Source organism: Lepisosteus oculatus, chromosome 2 (genome assembly GCF_040954835.1).
Source record: "Lepisosteus oculatus isolate fLepOcu1 chromosome 2, fLepOcu1.hap2, whole genome shotgun sequence".
Lineage (NCBI taxonomy): Eukaryota > Metazoa > Chordata > Actinopteri > Semionotiformes > Lepisosteidae > Lepisosteus > Lepisosteus oculatus.
This window is the reverse complement of record NC_090697.1, coordinates 69,866,584-69,883,820: the sequence shown is the minus strand read 5'-3', so window position 1 is coordinate 69,883,820 and position 17,237 is coordinate 69,866,584. Positions and strand designations below refer to the sequence as shown.

At 45.0% G+C, this 17,237-nt stretch overlaps 1 protein-coding gene across 8 annotated transcripts in view; it reads left to right on the top strand.

The window, feature by feature from the left end:
- Positions 1-17,237, top strand: part of ank1a (ankyrin 1, erythrocytic a) — a 148,416-nt gene that overhangs the window by 57,725 nt on the left and 73,454 nt on the right. The window contains exon 1 of one of the 8 annotated variants that reach the window (XM_069182262.1): positions 4,334-4,535. The exons of the other annotated variants lie outside the window; for them this stretch is intronic. Within the exon in view, the coding sequence (XP_069038363.1) occupies positions 4,509-4,535 (27 nt within the window). The 5' untranslated portion in view covers positions 4,334-4,508. Of the gene's footprint in view, positions 1-4,333; positions 4,536-17,237 lie in introns of those variants that run through there. 8 annotated transcript variants of the gene reach the window in all.

Below are 17,237 nucleotides of genomic sequence, written 5' to 3'. Positions count from 1 at the left end.
GTGATTACTGACATCTCTTGTGTACTCATGCAGCAAAATCAGCCCGGCTCAGACGGACACCACATCTAGTCCACTGGCCACGCAGACCAGCCCCAATCAACTTGCGCTACCTGGGAAAGACAGCTGTGTAGTGGTAAAAGCATGCTGTGGGTTGCGATGGCCCACAAACAATGTGCTTATACACATACAGCATTAAAATAAGGTAGGCTTTGGGAAATCAAATGCAGATGATATGTTTTGTCTGTGTTTTAATAAAGAGGTTAGACTGGAGAACTGCATCAGTGTGCAGGTTGCATGTAAACCGCAAATGATAAGTAATGTCTGCGGCTTGAAAATTGTTATGTATTTAGCCTCATCTGAGAACTGATGGGGCAGCTCTATATCAAGACTACTGTGCACCCAGAGATGGTGATAAAACCTTGCCTAGTAAAGGTGGATGTTTAAACACGGAACTTTGCAGGATGAGAAAAACTACTGTACACACTTCATGCATGTGGCACTGCTTAAGCTTGTTCTCCTTCTACTAGAAACTATAAGTCATTGATCTTGCAGGAAGAACAATCCATTATCCTTGTGATGCTGCTTTATTTATGCTTTGTGGTGTGGCTGCAAGAATTGTAAAACTAGGCAATGGGCTATTGCCGTAGAGAAGGAAGAGTGCAGCTGGTTGGGGTGCAGTTAATTGGAGTACTGTACCTCTGTGTATATAGGGGAAATGTCGCTCAGTCATGTTCAGGATTAAGCGAGGTGTCAGTTCACTGGGTTTTAGATTGAATACACATCATTGGGAGCAGTAAAAACTTGCAAAAGCGCGTTTGTTTCAGAATGCTTTTTATCTGCCTTAGTGCTATGACTTCGACCTCTAATTATCCTTCTGCTGTGCTTAGTGATACGCTCCCCGGACTTTACAGCTCAGCCTGATGCTTAAACAAGGAATTGCTTTGATTTTGGAAAATGGCCCATGCTTTACCATGCAAGGATTTTGAGCCTTTTTCCTTTGTCTTCCCCCCATTTAATCACTGGGCTCCTTTCATGCTGTGCATCCGGTTGGGCTTTACTGCACTGTGTCCCAGCATTGAATACAGCAGCTCTAATAGGGTTTCATATACGTGTGTCTCCAAAGGGCATGTCAGTCTGTGCCTCCAGAAGTGATGGTTTAGTCCTGGTTAGTCCCGGAACAGTGGCTAAGAGACCAGCACAGCCCCCACCCTGGTCGCTATCCGCAGTGCTGAAACACATAAGAGATCAATGCACAGGATGTTGCTGGAGGCTCTCAGATCATGTTTTACACTTAACCAGTCCGATTAGCTCGACTTTGATCTCCGTCTGCTGGGGAGATATGCCGCCCTGCTCCGGAGCGTCTGGCTGTGAGCCTGTCGGAAGAAGTTTGCATAATTTGATTACCCCAGAAATCAGTGCCATCGTTTCTCAAGGGCTCTTCATTTTCTCGTCTCCCCCTCTCTCCTCAAGCTCTCTGTCTTCAGCGCCGTACCCTTGAATTCTGCTTTTGTCTTTTGGATTAGTATGTTTGAAGTCAGCCCGGTGCCGGCGGTTGCGCAGCAAGTGAATCCCGTTATATAAATGGGCCGGGCTTCAAAGTGCACATCTCCCCGGGCTTAGCAACGAGCGTGCATGTGTGGAGGGAACGGTTCGGGGGGTTGGGCTCTTCGGCACGCCTGAGATGGGAGGATCCATGGTGGGAAAGAGGCAGAAAACGACCACCAGGGGGCGGGCAACATCCACCAGAGCGCATCTTAGTTACAGGTTGGTGATTGATTGCAAGCTGAAAGGTGGGGTTTATTTCCAAGGCCCCCTGTTTGTGGATCTGAGGATCCCGTGTCAGTGCAGGAGTAAGGCAGAGAATTGCACTGCTGAAAACGTATAGCAGTTCTAAGTCTTCTGACTTCTTTGCCTCATTATGGAGTTACACCCATCGGTTCATACCCTGTATGTACTGTATGTTAATGTGGTGCCATGGGAGTCATGGGTGGAATGGGAGTCGGGGTCCCGGGGGGTGAGTGTGTGCAGAGTCTGGCAGCTGGGCTAGCAGTCCTGCTCCTTGTGATCCACTCTCTCCCTTTCCCCTGCTTCCCGCAGCTCCCCAAAACTGCGGCCACTGCGCCCATCTCAGGATGGAAGAGTGCTCCTCAACTGGTCACTTGTCGACTGAGTTCTCTTGATGTGTTTCCTTTGTGTGCCAGCTGCTTGTCAGCCAACACGAAAGAGTGATACTCTAAAGAGAAGTACAAACAGTGTGTCCCAAAGAATGTAAACATCATAAAGAAAGGGGAGTCGGACATTAACAGAGTAGTAATGTAAGGGATCTGGGATGTTAGCAGCTTGCAGGAATAGTTTTAGAAGTCTGGGGTTCTACACGCTAAATGGAATCTGGTCCAAATATGTGCAGTTGTCTGAGAGTATGTTCCTTATCGTGATGGAGCCTTTCAGTCACAGCGCACACGAGCCTGTCAGAGCTATCGCGTCCTGTCTTACAACATACTAGAGCTGTTTGCTCTGTAGGAGAGCTCTTAAATCCGCTGTTGGAGGCTGTGCAGCAATGAGAAGGTTGTTAGAAATATCAGAGTTGTTATAATCCCTCACACCTGTTATAAACTGGCAGTGCTGTTCTAATCAGTGTCTATGATGTTCAGTATAAGTGCTGTTATAGGTTCATGAACCTGTTTTAAACTGTGACTGCACTGTTAAAGTCAGCGTCTAACTTCTTATCAGAAGTTTCCATGCTCTTATTGTCTCAAAGACCTGTTATAAACTGGGGCCATGCTGTTATAATCAGTGTCTGATACCCTATAAGATGTATCAGGACTTAGGTTACCTGACAGAGCTGGTAACATCTGTAGCAGATTGTGAAGTGACTGGGCCAGACCTGTATAAACTGGAGTCAATGGTCTTCAGGCTCCTGCTTTAGAAATGGAGGCTGTGAAATGAAACCCGCGGCACAGTACAGATAGCATTGCAGCATGCGGCATGTGCAACAGCCTGACAGGTGAGAATGGGGGGACGTTCACTGAGCTGAAGCCAGGTCTGCTGTCACAAATCACACAAGAGGTGAGCTGCCTGAGAGAGCACTGCGGTGCTCCGTGCGAGGTTTTACTGCAGGACTTTATGTGCTGTCTGTAGTGGCTCTCTCTGTATGCTTTATGTGTCACCTAGAGGCACAGCGCTATTAGCAGGCGGGGCTGCCAGCTGTTTGGGCCATGATGGATTCAGAGTGACGGGGCTCTCAGCGGGGGGGCTGAGGAGGTGTGATGCAATACTGCGCACAGGGAAACTGTTTCTAGAAATGTTTCCTTTTCTTCTTGTTCCCTAAGTGGGTCAGGTGTCCCCCACTCTTTCTGAGTAAGCAACTGCTATTTGTTTTTTTTTTACTGCTCTGGCAAGACCGGATTGCTACAAAGACAAAGACACAATACCGTACAAAAATACAGACTGATTTTTTGGGGGGCCTTGTCAAAGAGCAGTAGCAATCGCATACTGGATTGCTGGAGCAGATGAAGATGCTGAAGTCTGGAGGATTAACCCACAATTCCACCTGCTTTTACTGGCAGGGCGTCTCCCTCCGGTGACGCAGCTGCACCGCTGAGAGCACAGTACCTTCCTACACACCCCACGTGCACACAGAGCCCCTTCCGCTAAACCAGCAATACGCGTGAACACTTTTACAGTTGGTTACTTTCTCTTCGAAGCATTTGCAATCCAGTGTGCTTCAGCAGGCTGTCCCTGAAGTGTCTCCTGCACAGAGCTGGCTGAGGGATTCTTCAGCTGGATCTCAATTGTTTCTGGCTATCCTTAGCTGTGCTGTGGAAATACTCACTATTGTTGTGGCTTCGGGCTGAAGTTCGACCAGGCTGGACCTTATGAGTGCTAATGACTTCCTTGAAGACCCCCCTACGGTTTATTATTGCTGTGTTGGCAGGGCCACAGTTTTCCCAACATCTAACGCCAGGGCCAGGCCAGAGAAAGGGACTTTTCATACAGCAAATGACTAACTCCTTATTAAAAGGCAGCACACATTGAAAACCAAGCCCTCCCTGCGCCGCTGTCACTCATTCTGTTCATTTAAATAGGTGCCCTGCTGCTCTCTTTGTAACTGTAAGTCAAGAGCTGCGACAGGCTGGCTTTTTTATTGGAAATACTGGAAATGTTTGCACGTTAAAGGCCTGAGAGAGCTGGAGGCAGGGAGGGAGAGAGAGAGACTAATCGCCGCTCGGAAGGTGTCCTGTCACTGCAATGTGCATCTCCTGATAGAAACAGCATTCCTCAGAAGATAAACTTGGGCCCCCATCTCCACCCACTGTGCACCCCCACCAACCCCCCACCCCCTCTCTCATAACAGACGAAGTGGCTATTGAGGGTTTGTGCTGGAGTCTGAGTGTGAGCAGGAGTGTATAGCCTCCCGAACACGGATGAGTCACAGAGACCTCTGGGGACCAGAAGGCAGCTTTTAAAACCTCAGTGGGAATTGAAAAGCTAGGAGAAGGCAAGGAGGAATGCCAGCTAAGATCTTCACCTGTGGAGTGAGTAGGAACGATTTTTTTACGTGACTTATTTCTAACGCTAATGTTGGTAGTGGCCACTCTCGTCTTGGCTTTGGCAGTTTTCAATGATTCTATGCGTGGGGGTGGGAGGTCGGCGCACAACCCCCCTCCCCTCCCCTCTGCACATGTTCCAGGTGTACAGGAACACCACCAGTCCAGGCTCCCAGCTCTTCCTACCTGATCTGACACTGCAGGAAGCCTGGGTCGGTTACAGCACTGTGTCTTTCAGAATCTGTTGATAAATAGTTAGTGCCACAGGGGTGAGGCATCCTGGTTTATATATTGAATACAAATATCAAGCTGTGGTTATGCAGTGTTTGCGTGGGACAGTGTGCATTTGTAATTCCTGGGATGCGCCCAGTTCATTATCATCTACCATAATCCTCCGAAGAACATTGGCTGCATTTGGTCACTTCATCACTACAAAGTCTTTGGGGCCTTTTTTGTTTCTTTGAATGAATTAGTTCATTAGTAATGAGTAAAACTGACTTTTGGAAGTGCTAAAAGTTCCTCTCCTTCTCCCCTTTCTCCCACTCACATTCGTCTGCAATGTGTCTCTTTCCAGGCTGTGCAGAACAGTAAGGATTCCACTTGCTTTTGTGCTTCATTTCTCCTTTAGCAGCTCCAATCATGAACACAAGGAGCCCACTAGTAGGATTCCCTTGTTATTGTCCCCTGCCGCTTGGCTTAACTGGCCTCTAGTTCCTCATAACGGCCTCTCCTATTTGAGTAACCAAGTACCCCTAGAGATCACTGCTGCATCTTAAGATAATTGGCATCTCTTTAGATAATTGTAGTCTCTTACGATAATATCATTCTCACGGTCATCATCGTGTGAACAAGCCCTTGAGGACTGCTAACAGCAACTGCAGCTCCCACTCAGGGACTGTATAGTCTGTGCAAGGCAGCACTCGATAACACTGCAGGAGATAATTAATGAGCAGAGCCACTAGTTAAATAGTTCCTTTCCTTTCTTTCATTCTCCTTTTCCTTCTTACATGGATTCTTTCTTTCTGACGTAAATTCAAAAAACAAAGCCAGGTTTTATGTGACCCCGGAACAAATTGTTATGTCATTTTCTGTTAATCTGTTCATCGCTGGGCCTGCTCTCCTGTCCTGGAGGTGTTGCAGTAATGGCTAGAGACACTCGTCAGATTATAAACGACGAGGGGTAAACAGGCATCCTTCTGTTCACCTGGATATGATCTGCACAGGCTTTTAAACACTGGGGTGTTGCACAAGCTCTTCCTGAAGGCACAGGAGAGTCCAGTCTGGGACACAGGGAGTGACAGATCATTCCTGCGGTCATTCCCCCTTTGATCTGACAATGCAGGGCTGGTCCAGGCTGGCAGTCTGAAGAGTGGCAAACTCAGTGATGGGTCTTAGGAATGAGATGCCTGATCTTGGTAGCATTGCAGTGCAGGCAGGGTGCTGGTTGTGTATTTCAGGTGCTCTTGAGCTGCCTTTCCTTTGGAGGAAATTTATTTTTCTTTTTTCATTTCTTTCACCCCCACTTTGCACTGCACAACCCTGCTGGTTTGGGCGTTCTCCCACGATGGAAAAGCCTAAGTGAGCTCTGGCACTGCCCGGCGTCCTCGGGTGTGTTGCCACTGCATGGCTTGACAGCGCTGGATGAATTACCTCCAGACGGAATAACCACTCTGCACAAACCCTCTCAAACCTGAGCTGTTAATTGCATTTAATTAGCAAACCCTGTGTCAGAATGATTAATAGTCAGGGAAAAAAAAAACGCAGCACTAAATCCAGGGCACTTCGAACTCTCGTTTTCTCTCCGAGCACAGCGGTTAGGATCTCACGTTTAGTCTCCATCTGTACAAAGGGAGCAGTAAAGCAAATCTTTTTAATGTGCTTAACTGTCGTCCTTGTGGGATGTTAGCACCCTTTCACGGGCCTTTCTTGCACACAGATGATTGTGTGTTTCGTCTTTCATCTTTCCTAGTGAAAGCAGCTACTGTAGCTGAGTGACAATCGAGTCTGATGGAGGGAGGAACAGGGCCCTGTGATTTTCATCATTGTCTGCTATACAAATTTTCCAAGTTTTGCGGAAAATGCCACTCTGCAGTCAGAACTCAGGTGGGCTGGGATGCTGTGTACAGGTTGTCGTGTCCAGTGCGTGGGTCTACTGTTGTCTGAAGAACAAACAGAAGGACTATGGTGGCATCACAGGCTTAGTGCAGACTGCAAAGCACTTGGCTTTGGGAGAACAGATCCCCATCGAGGCAGAAAAACATCGGCCGCAGGAATGTCACACAAGCTCATGCACAATACACCTGTTGCCATGAGGCTTCAGTACCAAGAGGTGGCGTGAGTGAGTTGATGCCTTTCACCCTGGAGGGTACAGCAGCTCGAATGCTGTCCTTCACCAAGCAGGAGGGTGTGGAAGGTTGTCTGCTGAAGCTGGAGGAGAAAACCTGGCGGAACACAGGGGGAGAGGACAGTAAATAAGCACCGCCGGCCCCAGTGCCGGTCTTCCTGTAAAATGTTAATGTTGGGTTATGGCCTGCAGCCACTGATGTGAAGGTAATGGACGGTAAATCTTGACCCATTGAGATGAAAAGCATCTTTAAAATAAAAGCCAGAGAAAGAGACAAGATGGAAGAAAATCAATCTGGCAGCCAGGCTTGTCAGCAGAAAGAAAAAAATGAAATAAAAGCTTCTCTCTTCGGCGCGTGTCTTTGTTAGACGCTCACTGTAAAGCATTTCATGGCAGCAGGTGGCTTTACAGAATCCTTCCTCTGCCTCAAATCCATCTTCTCACATCAGACCAGCACCTGTTTCTGGAAACGGGCAGGAAAGTCAGCTATTTAGCAGAGCTCAGTAGCCTAAAATGAAGGACCAGATATCAGATCTCTGTTATCTTCCATCACCTGAGTGTTTCCAAACAGGAGAGATGTAACCAGTTTCCCTACCCAGGCTCTTGGTGCATTCTAAGACACAATATTACTTTCTTACAAATCACATTTCTATTTGGGAAAACTTAGTTTCTTCAAATAACCTGAATCTGAATTTGCACATATGCCTAAGATAAACATGTAAGCTCATATGCATCTCTAGGCACTAGACTACATAAAGCTAGTTGTAAGAGCAGAAAGAACCAGAATAAAAAGGCATTATAGCACATTCTTGGTATTGCAGGGATTTAAATCTCAAGCCCATAAATTTTCTTGATGATTTTGTTTCCATGGAAAGCATGTTGTTTTCCCATTTGGCCAAACGTGCAAATTCAGCACAGCGCTCGATGCATAAGGTCAGCAGCCAATATCTATATAGCACTGATGACTTGTGGGACAGGTCTCTAGTGCTTGGAGGGCAATTAGCTTTGTGTCTTTCTGGGAAGGTTTATGGTTCAAAAGCAGTGCTGCTGGGCTTTTAAGGAATCTGCTGTTTAATTTAAATTTAAAACCACGAACAGGGGGCTCTTCATTACCCAAATGGTTATGAGAGTATGGATCTTGTTGTTGTTGAAGACAATACTCTGGCTTCTTTCAAGAAACAGCTGAATGACATTCTTGGATCAATTAACGACTACAGTCACTACTAAACAGGCAAGTTGGCCTTATTTGAGACTGTTATTATGTTCACCTGACTGTTTTTCTGGGGTGCAGTAAAGTACAGACTGTTAGTTGTCTTTGATAACATTGTCAGTAGTGTACAAATATCCATGCATACAGCACTATATAGGCTGGAACCTATATTTGAGAAAATGAAGTCAGTTTTTTTGCAGTACAGAACAAGAACAAAGCCTGTTATCAGGCTTGTCTCCAGTTCATGATTAGACTCTTGGGAACCATAAGCAGGATGAGAATGCAACAGTTCCAGTGCACAGCCCCAGTGTGAGGACTGGGAAGGGACTGGGCTTGCAGAGATGGGGGGCTGTACTACTGTGACAGTGTCAGCCTTGAAGAACCCCACCCCTCCATCTGTCCTGGGCCCACAGCTGTGGCCTAATCCTGGGGGGAGACAGAGAGTTGGGGGCTGAGGTCTTGGGTGAGACCAGATACTGGCGGGGGGGGGGATTGGTGATGTGCCCCACCTCTCTCAGCCACTAATCCCCACAGCAGAGCCCGCCAGCCAGTCATGAATACAGAAACAGGGTGATGGATCGTTGCTGTCACGCTTCCTGCTGCAGCTGGGCTGAGCCTGACTGGGATGTGAGCAGCCGACACAGCAGGACCAAGCTGGCTGGAGTCTGTGTGCAAGTGAGGAAGAGAGGGGTGAAAGAATAAAATAGAGGAGGGCTTGAGAGCAAGATGCTTGTTGATAACCTGAATTTTTACTTTTTACAGTACCTTTTTTATACTTTCAGTCTTAGGGAGAGATCTACTTTTAATTTGGAAAGTCCCTCTCTTGTTTTTTTTTTTAAATCAGAAAACATTTGTCCTCTTCTTCCTTTCCTAAACCAAGCATGTTCAAAAAATAGCTGAATCTCATCAGAATCTCTGGCTGACATATCCCAGAGAGCTTTTGCCATTATTTGTTCTCAAACAATGCAGAGACGTATTTGCTAGGTTTCGGCACACAGCAGCGAGAGAGTCAAGAATGTGTCAGAGGAATGCACTGTGCACCACACTAGCGTTCCTTTCTGGAAGAATCATCCAAAGAGCTAAAAACATTCAATATTTCCCTCCCGGTGTTCAACAACTCAGTTTGTTACTGATAGAATACATTTTTTGTGAGATAGTCCTGGTCTGCTTTATATAGAAGGACAAAAAAAAATATCTTTGATCTAATTCTGGTTTTGAACACGTTTGCAGGCTTGTCATTTAATTTTAGCTTCAGAATATTTTACAGTATATTGTGTGGCTTTTTTGCACTGTTTAATAATATTTTGTAAGTGGTAGAATATATACAATGCATGCAGTAGATTCTAGACAAAACATCACATTTCCTCTCAAACAGTCTCTCAGCTCTGACCACTAGTGCACTCCGCCTCTTCCTCAGTCTCTCAACTCTAATCACTAGTGCACTCTGCCTCTCCCTCAGGTTTCAGCTATAAGCACTAGTGCACACTACCTCTCTCACTCTCTCAGGTCTAAAGTAGTCTTTGTTTGTAACTACCTTAGTCTGCTCTGTCCACCTTCTCTGCAATAAGTACCACCTTCAGCTAGGTTCAGGAATGAGCTATAATGGTGCAGAACTGTTAACAAGCTGATTGGAATCTGGTCTTTATCGTGTTCTAATCCCATTAAACTCTTTTTACTGCCAATGTGTATGCAAATGCATGGGGAAAACTTTCCCAGGCAATCTTGTAGAAAGCTAATGAATACCATTATATTCTCATCCTACAAAAAGTGACTCTAGATTGTGTGACAGGGTGCTTTCAGCACAGCATAGAGAGGGTGGGCTAAAGTAGATTAGACTCTGGTGTCCCAAAATCCACTCCAGATTTGTCTTTGTCACAGAGAACAGAAAATCACATTTCTGGTTCAAATGGTAAAAACCAAAATCTGTGGTTGGTTGGACCTAAACAACTGGGAGGAAATTTATGTCTGGGGGGGGGAGAAGGAATTAGTTATTGTTGTAACAATTTGGAGGACACAGAGATATTTGCAGAATGATCACAGACAGAGTTGGAATGAATAGTTAGTGGAGATGGAGAACGGAGTAAGATGGGAAGAAAACACTATCGTTTGGTTTTGACAAACTCATGACGGTGGATTTGAATAACTAATGATGGTATATATGGTGGTAATAGTGGGATTCAGGAATTAGTTAAATATGTATTTCACACTCTATTAATCCTTCATCAGATTAGTACTGGTAATACAGTAGCTAATTGAGTACCTTCTGGTGGCTTGCTGTTTACCACTGATACACTGAGCCTGCTGTAATGTACTTTTCTTCTTATTCTTACTTATAGAGTATTGTGTGTTTAGCTTTGTTCCCTGAGATTGTTTCTCTTTAGATTATAATACCATGTGTAATCATTTGAGCAACAAATGAAATCAACAGGACCTCTCACCAGCCAGCTATCTTGGGGTCTGTTACTGCTGAGCTGTAGAGCTCCAGTGGAGTATTGTGCCTTGTAGACTGCGCAGCACTAAAATGAAGTCTGAGCTGCACCTATTTACATCCCTCCTTCTGTCCCACAGTATGTTAATATACTAAAGCATGTGGTCTGGCTGTGATCGATTTCAATTACACCCACACTCCCCGGCGAATTGCTGTACATTCTCATTTATAAAACTCAGTGGTGAATGAGTGAGATTGAAACTGACTGCAGTACTAGATTGAACCGCCGAGCAAGAGCTTATGCCAGACAAATATGCTTCCGAAATGCACCATAGAGTAGCATCTGTCCACCAGGACGGTGTGAGCTAGCAGCATGGGGCTTTTAGACGGTTCTCTAAAGACAGGGAATGAGTGAGAGTGAGAAAAGGACAGAGGAGAGGCCTGCCTCTTCCTTTTCTGAACCCCAGCGAGCTTGTTCTTTTCTGCTAGAGCATCCTGAACCAATCAGAGTGACAGCCCAGGAAGGAGGGGGGCAGGAGGCTGAAAGATTGCACCTGCAGGGTAGAGTCGCTTTTCCAGGGGGGTGGGCAGTCAAAGGGCCCACATTCCTAGGTGACAGGCTTCAAACGAGGAGCGCCCATCTGAACTGACAGCTCCAACGGCACGGCTGCCCACATGCTTAACACTCGCTGCACCCAGCACGGCCCCGCAGCTCAGTCGGAACTTAGCGCCCTCTCTCCTCCAGTTCCACCCCAGAGCAGCTGCAGTCCGGGACAGCAAGTGGTTTCATACGAGGAAGGGTCTGTGCAGCACACATGACAGCGTATGCAGTGCAACAGTAATGCAAGCACCCGCCTCTGTTCTGGTAGTGTTCCTGACTGTGTGAATGCAGAAGTAAGGTCAGTTTTAGGAAAGAAAAGGAGTTTTTTTTAAATGATTTGTAGGGTTGTGGGTGGGAAGTATTTTTTGCTTCAACTTTCTGTTAAAATGATCTATCCTGCTCATTTTGCAGGGAAATTCAGAGCACATGCAAGAGGTTGCAGACTTTGTTTTTTGACAATCAAGCACACAAGTTTCCAACAGACCAAAAATCTGATTATCTGTAGACACCCAGTGAGATGCCTCTGGATCTGGTCTCTTGCCACGTGTTTTTATTTTACCCTGCAGCCGGATGTTGCCGCTTTCAAAGTGTTTTCTGGGTCAGGTTTGTGCTGTCCCAGATCCTGGTGTTTGTGTATTCAGAATGGCCCAGGGGGCTGAGGCGTGGTGTCTGGGATTGCCTTGGTCCTTATCAGCATGAAACACGCACACACAGGGCCACCACACCTCTCTAACACAGCACGGACCTCACATAATAAGCTGAACTTACTGCTTTGGAACAATCACAAATGCTCATGCGTGTAAAAACACATGCACACACATATTGGTTGTTGATTTCTCATTTCTAGCCATTTCATTCTAGTAGTAGTAAGATTCCTGTTCCCCCAATGAATAAATATTTATGTGCATCTGTTTTTTTACAGAAGGTACACATATCATATAAGATTATTTGTTTTAGTTCTGTAAGATTTGGTTAAAAAAACTAATTTCAATATATTTTAATCTGGAGCTTTGATGTTAATACATTAACACTGAAAGAACGCTGGTGTTCATTGCACACATTGCTGCTTGAAAAACAATTCTCCTTGCATTCATACTTTCGTTTAACCTTTAGAGTGCAACTTTCAGGTTGTAACAATTTTTGCTGAGGCCAGCTTCTCTTCTTGCTATCCTGCAACTAAAATAGCTAATCCCAGTTTTACAGAAAATGCTGAAACAACATTGTTTCACTAAGTACAAAAAAAATATGTCTTTTAAGCAAGTCACAGAATACAGTACCCTTCGCTTTGTAAAAGACAGGAAGCTTGAAAATTACTCACACTGCACAGAGCTAGTGATCAACATTCACATGGCTTTGGCCTTCTGAAATGTCTGTAATAGCTCATTAAGCTTTTTAAGGCTTTCCATTTAAAACAGCACAGTGTAAAAATACAGCAAGCAGATTGACCCATTTCCAAACACTCCGCAAATCTTAATTGCATCTGCTTTCAGCATGAGTGGTTAGATCAGGGAAATTATATTGATGGCTTAAATCTCAAGTCATGGCTCTCAAGTTTGATAGAGAATATCCTGTTGCAGATACAGATAGGTGAAGTCTGTAAATCACTTGGCTGAAAAACACAGGGCCTATGAGGTAGAAGTGAGTGGGTGGCTGAAATTCTTTCTAGTATCCACAGTCTAGGTACTCACAGATTTGAGACCAGGAGAAAACTCTTAGCCTGGGACAGTGGGGATGAGGTAGTACAGTATGGTGGTCAGATCTGCTGATTTTAGACGCTTGTAAAGCAAGGGTGTGCACCACTGGTCTTGGACAGGCACAGCCCAGCAGGTCTTACAGGGAACTATAAACAGCCACTGACTGAATCCTTGAATGTCAAGTGGGATGGAAGGTCTCCACCATGTTCTCATCCCAAGTGCTTCCACTTAGTACTTTATCCGGAATGAGGTATGATTTGACCCACTAGAAGGGAAACCTGTAAAACATCCATCTTCTAACCCCTTCTTCCAATTCAGGGTTGCAAAGGAGCCGGGCAAGCCATGGGCAAAACAATGGGTACACCCTGGATGGGACACCTGTCCATTCCAGGGCACCCGCAGACATAGATGCACACGCACTCACACCAGGGCCAATTTTCAAAGAAGCCAATTAATCTCCCGGCAAGTCTTTGGACTGTGGGAAGAAACTCCAAGCACACATGGGGTGAAAATAGAAACTCCACGCAGCTAGCGTCCCAGGAATTAAACACAGGGCTCCTGCACTGTGAAGGATCGATGTTAACCACTGTGTCACTTTGCTGCCCACCAGTAACATGTATTGGCCTTAATTAAGCAAATAATAGATCCAGTTACATTATTCTGAATTCAGCAAGAATGAAGCCCAGAAAACTCTACAAGACCAGCACTCTCATATCACTGGTATAGTCGCTTAATCAAAACCCGGATGCCCAGCACCAGGCGAGGTGATCGTCAGCAGAGGAGAAACATCTGACAAGATTAATATGCGTTTCTCACCACTTTCACACAGCGCAAGCTGGGCTATGAAACAGTTTCCATAACTACCTTCCAGACGGTGTGATGTGGTTTGGCTGAGCATGCTGACTGGGCAAGGTGCCAGGCTCTTCAGTGTGCCCGGGAGGCAAGCTGGCACACTGTCCAGATGAAGCAAAGTGAGAATTTAAAAGGGCCGGGGATGTAGAGGTCAGGACAAGCCAGCAGCCTTGCAGTGCAGCTGCACAACAGCTAGGTGGCACCACAGGGCTTTCCGCCATTCACAGGATGTACATCACCTGGGAGAATTCTGTAACTTATTTAACTGGCCTTCATGTTTCAGTACAAAATACAATTTTAAGAAGGTTTAAGTTCCATTGGAAATATTCAGAAGACAAATCGGTCAATCACCAGATAAGGTTTTGGTTAAAAATATTTCATAAATAAAATAAATTTCCTACATATTTCATAAATATTTTTAAATGGGGAAAGCACATTTCATAACATTACGATTAGAGCAAAAAAAATGTTTCAATCTCATATTTGCACCCCTTTCACTTTTGTAGTTTTTTGTTTTCAGGAAATCGGGAGGAAAGTGATTTGGGACGAAAGCCATTCAAAATCACCTTGTTCGCATGTTCCAGCAAATCCTTCACTCAAAAGGCCATGTTTAGTTTGACATGCTTGATTTGATCAACATGTGAGAGGAAGAACAGTGATCTGCGTGTCCTGTTTGATGCAGCAGAGACCGCGCAGTCAGTCTTTTGAACCATGACAAAAACAGCGAGCTGTGAGACCACAGACAAGTGTGTTTTGCTTCTTCACACCCACTGAGGCGGAACAGGAGTCCTTTCGTCTCCTTGCGGTTGCCATGTTGATCCCATTGTGTGTGTACATCCTGGCCGTTCTTCTGTCACTCGTGAGGCTGTTGTCCACTTTATTTGCTGAGCTGCCCTTGGGATAGTCGTTGTCATAGTAGAGAACGACCCTCCTGGCTCATCACCGTCCCCAGAGCTGGTCATTAGGTCCTGTGCTTCTCCAGCCAGTGACAGGAAGTCATCAAGAGGGTCACACAGCAGAGCAATCTCTGTAATCCCCAGTGAGAAAGAGCTATCTCTGGAAGTAATGGCACAGAATAATATTAGACCAATAGTGTTTCATTACTGTCTGCTAGTGTCAGTCCACGGCAGATTTAGAAAGTGTTAACCAGTGGGGTTTCCAATAAAAGTATGTAGTAGAATTTTATATAAGAAATTAGTGATATTCCAGACAGCTGGGATTGTAGTCTGCACTGGAATGAATGGTTTGCCTTCACTGTAATGTAGCAATGTATTGTGTTCTGTATATGATACAGTATGTGTATATTATTTAAGTTTTTTCTTTCTCTTTTTGGATCTCTGTAATTTTGAGCTCAACACAAAAAAATTCCTAACAACCAAAAAGGGGTAGTTTGGCGATAAAGTTGACTTTGGTTTTTGACTTTGACTTTAAACATCCTCTTATTAAGCTGTGAGTCTGTGGATTTGACTCAAGATTGCTGTGCCTTTAAACTGTGATGTGACTGGATTGAGTTGATCTCCTTCACCAAGAACTGACATTCATGTTTTAGCTGGTGTTGAGCAAAATTATTTCAGTCTGATTATTTCAGACAGTATTCCTTTTGTATTAAAATACATAAGAAAATTACACCATTCAGTCTGATTGCAGTATACGAGCAGCATGAATGCACACAAAACTGAAGACATTTCCTGCAGCCTTTATGTTGTGTCTCTTGAATCACAAAAGAACAATGATGCAAGTACTTACTTCAAGTGCCTTTGCAACAATATCAAATCGATTACATTTGTTGTACAGTAGCTCTTCCTTGCTCTGGAGAAGATAACTGTCATAATTGGCCTTCTCTGTGTAACCAATCAAGAGATCTGTGCTCAAAGACATTCTAATTAATCCATCTCCAGACATTGACGCTGAAATACTGGCATATTAATAAAGATAGCTTGGTTGTCATCAATGTAAGCACATTGGACACTGTGATGGTATTCTGCCATTTTCTGCATATTGCTGATTAAAGCCCTGCTAATATGGAGCCAATGCAGTTGGAAGACATAGCAATTATGGCTTTAGTTCTGAAATTCACAAGTTACCATCAATGAAAAAAATATGTTGTAGGTGTCTTTTGTGTAGGCTCCATTCACATCCCATGAGTCAAACACATATGCTATTCATTATGATCCCCCTCATGTGTAACCCCTGAGGATTTGCAGTGACATTACACTAAATATATAGTACTATTGAACTGGTTGCATGTTGGGATATTGGAGGATAAGCATAAAATGTGGACTAATGTTATAGAATCCCCTCTTCTGAAAAGCTTAATTGATTTAGAAACTCTTGACTGCTGCCTAAACTAAACTGAGGTTGTCCTCAATCTGGTTCTCAATACAGCCCCTGCCATTGAACGTGTTTAGCAGTTTGATCGAGGTTTAAGGTTAACTAATACGATTGACATGCTTAATGTGGTTCGGGCCTACAGTATCTGTTTAGATTCAGTGGGCAGAGAGCCGAGCTGGATGTTAAGGGCTGGGGGAGGTGTGTTTTGTGCAACTGGGAGGGGAGGCCTGGATAGTTGTACAAGATGGTTAGGCAGTCTCTCTGGATGCAGGAAGAAGGAATGCAGACCCAGAGCATTTCTGCTAGTTAATGGGCTGCTGCTCTGAGTTTCCATGGTCTTGAGCCCTAATAACTGCAGACACTGGTTATCAGTCTGCAGTGCAAAGAGGAATTAGTGGGGCCTCTTACAAAAGAAGAAAGGAAAAGGCCACAAATTAGAGGTACTGTATGCCATCAGCCTGCAGATATCACCTAGCTCCGGTTACAGCTTACTGATCCAGGAACCTCATTGTGATGCTCTTGAACGTTCCCCATGACTCAACATTTATGACCTATGTCTTTTATCTCCCCGGCCCTCTCTCTTTAAATTCCAAGCAATGGGTGTTGGCACCAGCTGCTGTCTGGCCTTCCTGTGTTAACTCACCTTGGGTCAGGCAGGACAGCGGTAAGCCCTGGTCTTTCCAGGCTCTGTAGGTACAGTACCACTCTACAAAACGAACCAAGAGCTGCAACCCCCAGATTCCGGAGAACCTGTGCTCAGTATACAAGACCTGGAGCAGGGAGGAAGCAGGCTGCAATTCACATTTAATCAAGCCAATCCAAATCCTGACATCTGTCTCTGAAGCTCAAACAAGCTGTGATCTACATGCCACTGTTTTTAAGCACACTGCCATTATGTATTGTGAAATGTTGTTGTGCTTCACATCCCTTTGTGTGCTCCCTGCTGCTTGTTGTTCATACAGTATCTTCAGGATCTGCCTGGGAGATACAGTAACTGTTGCTGGCCAGGCTGAATCAGAACACACTGCCATAATTGTTTTGTCAATTGGTTCAATTCTGCTTTTGCCTGTGTATTTGTGCATGTAAGAGCTGGGACATTCCCTGTATTTTTAGATGCCCCTAGCAGCTAGAGAGTGTGGGTCTGACCCAAGTGTTTCCATTAATCCAGGAAAGGGATTAGGGTATCAGTTTACAATTTCCAAAGCTGTTGTAGGAAGAGGAGAGCCAAAA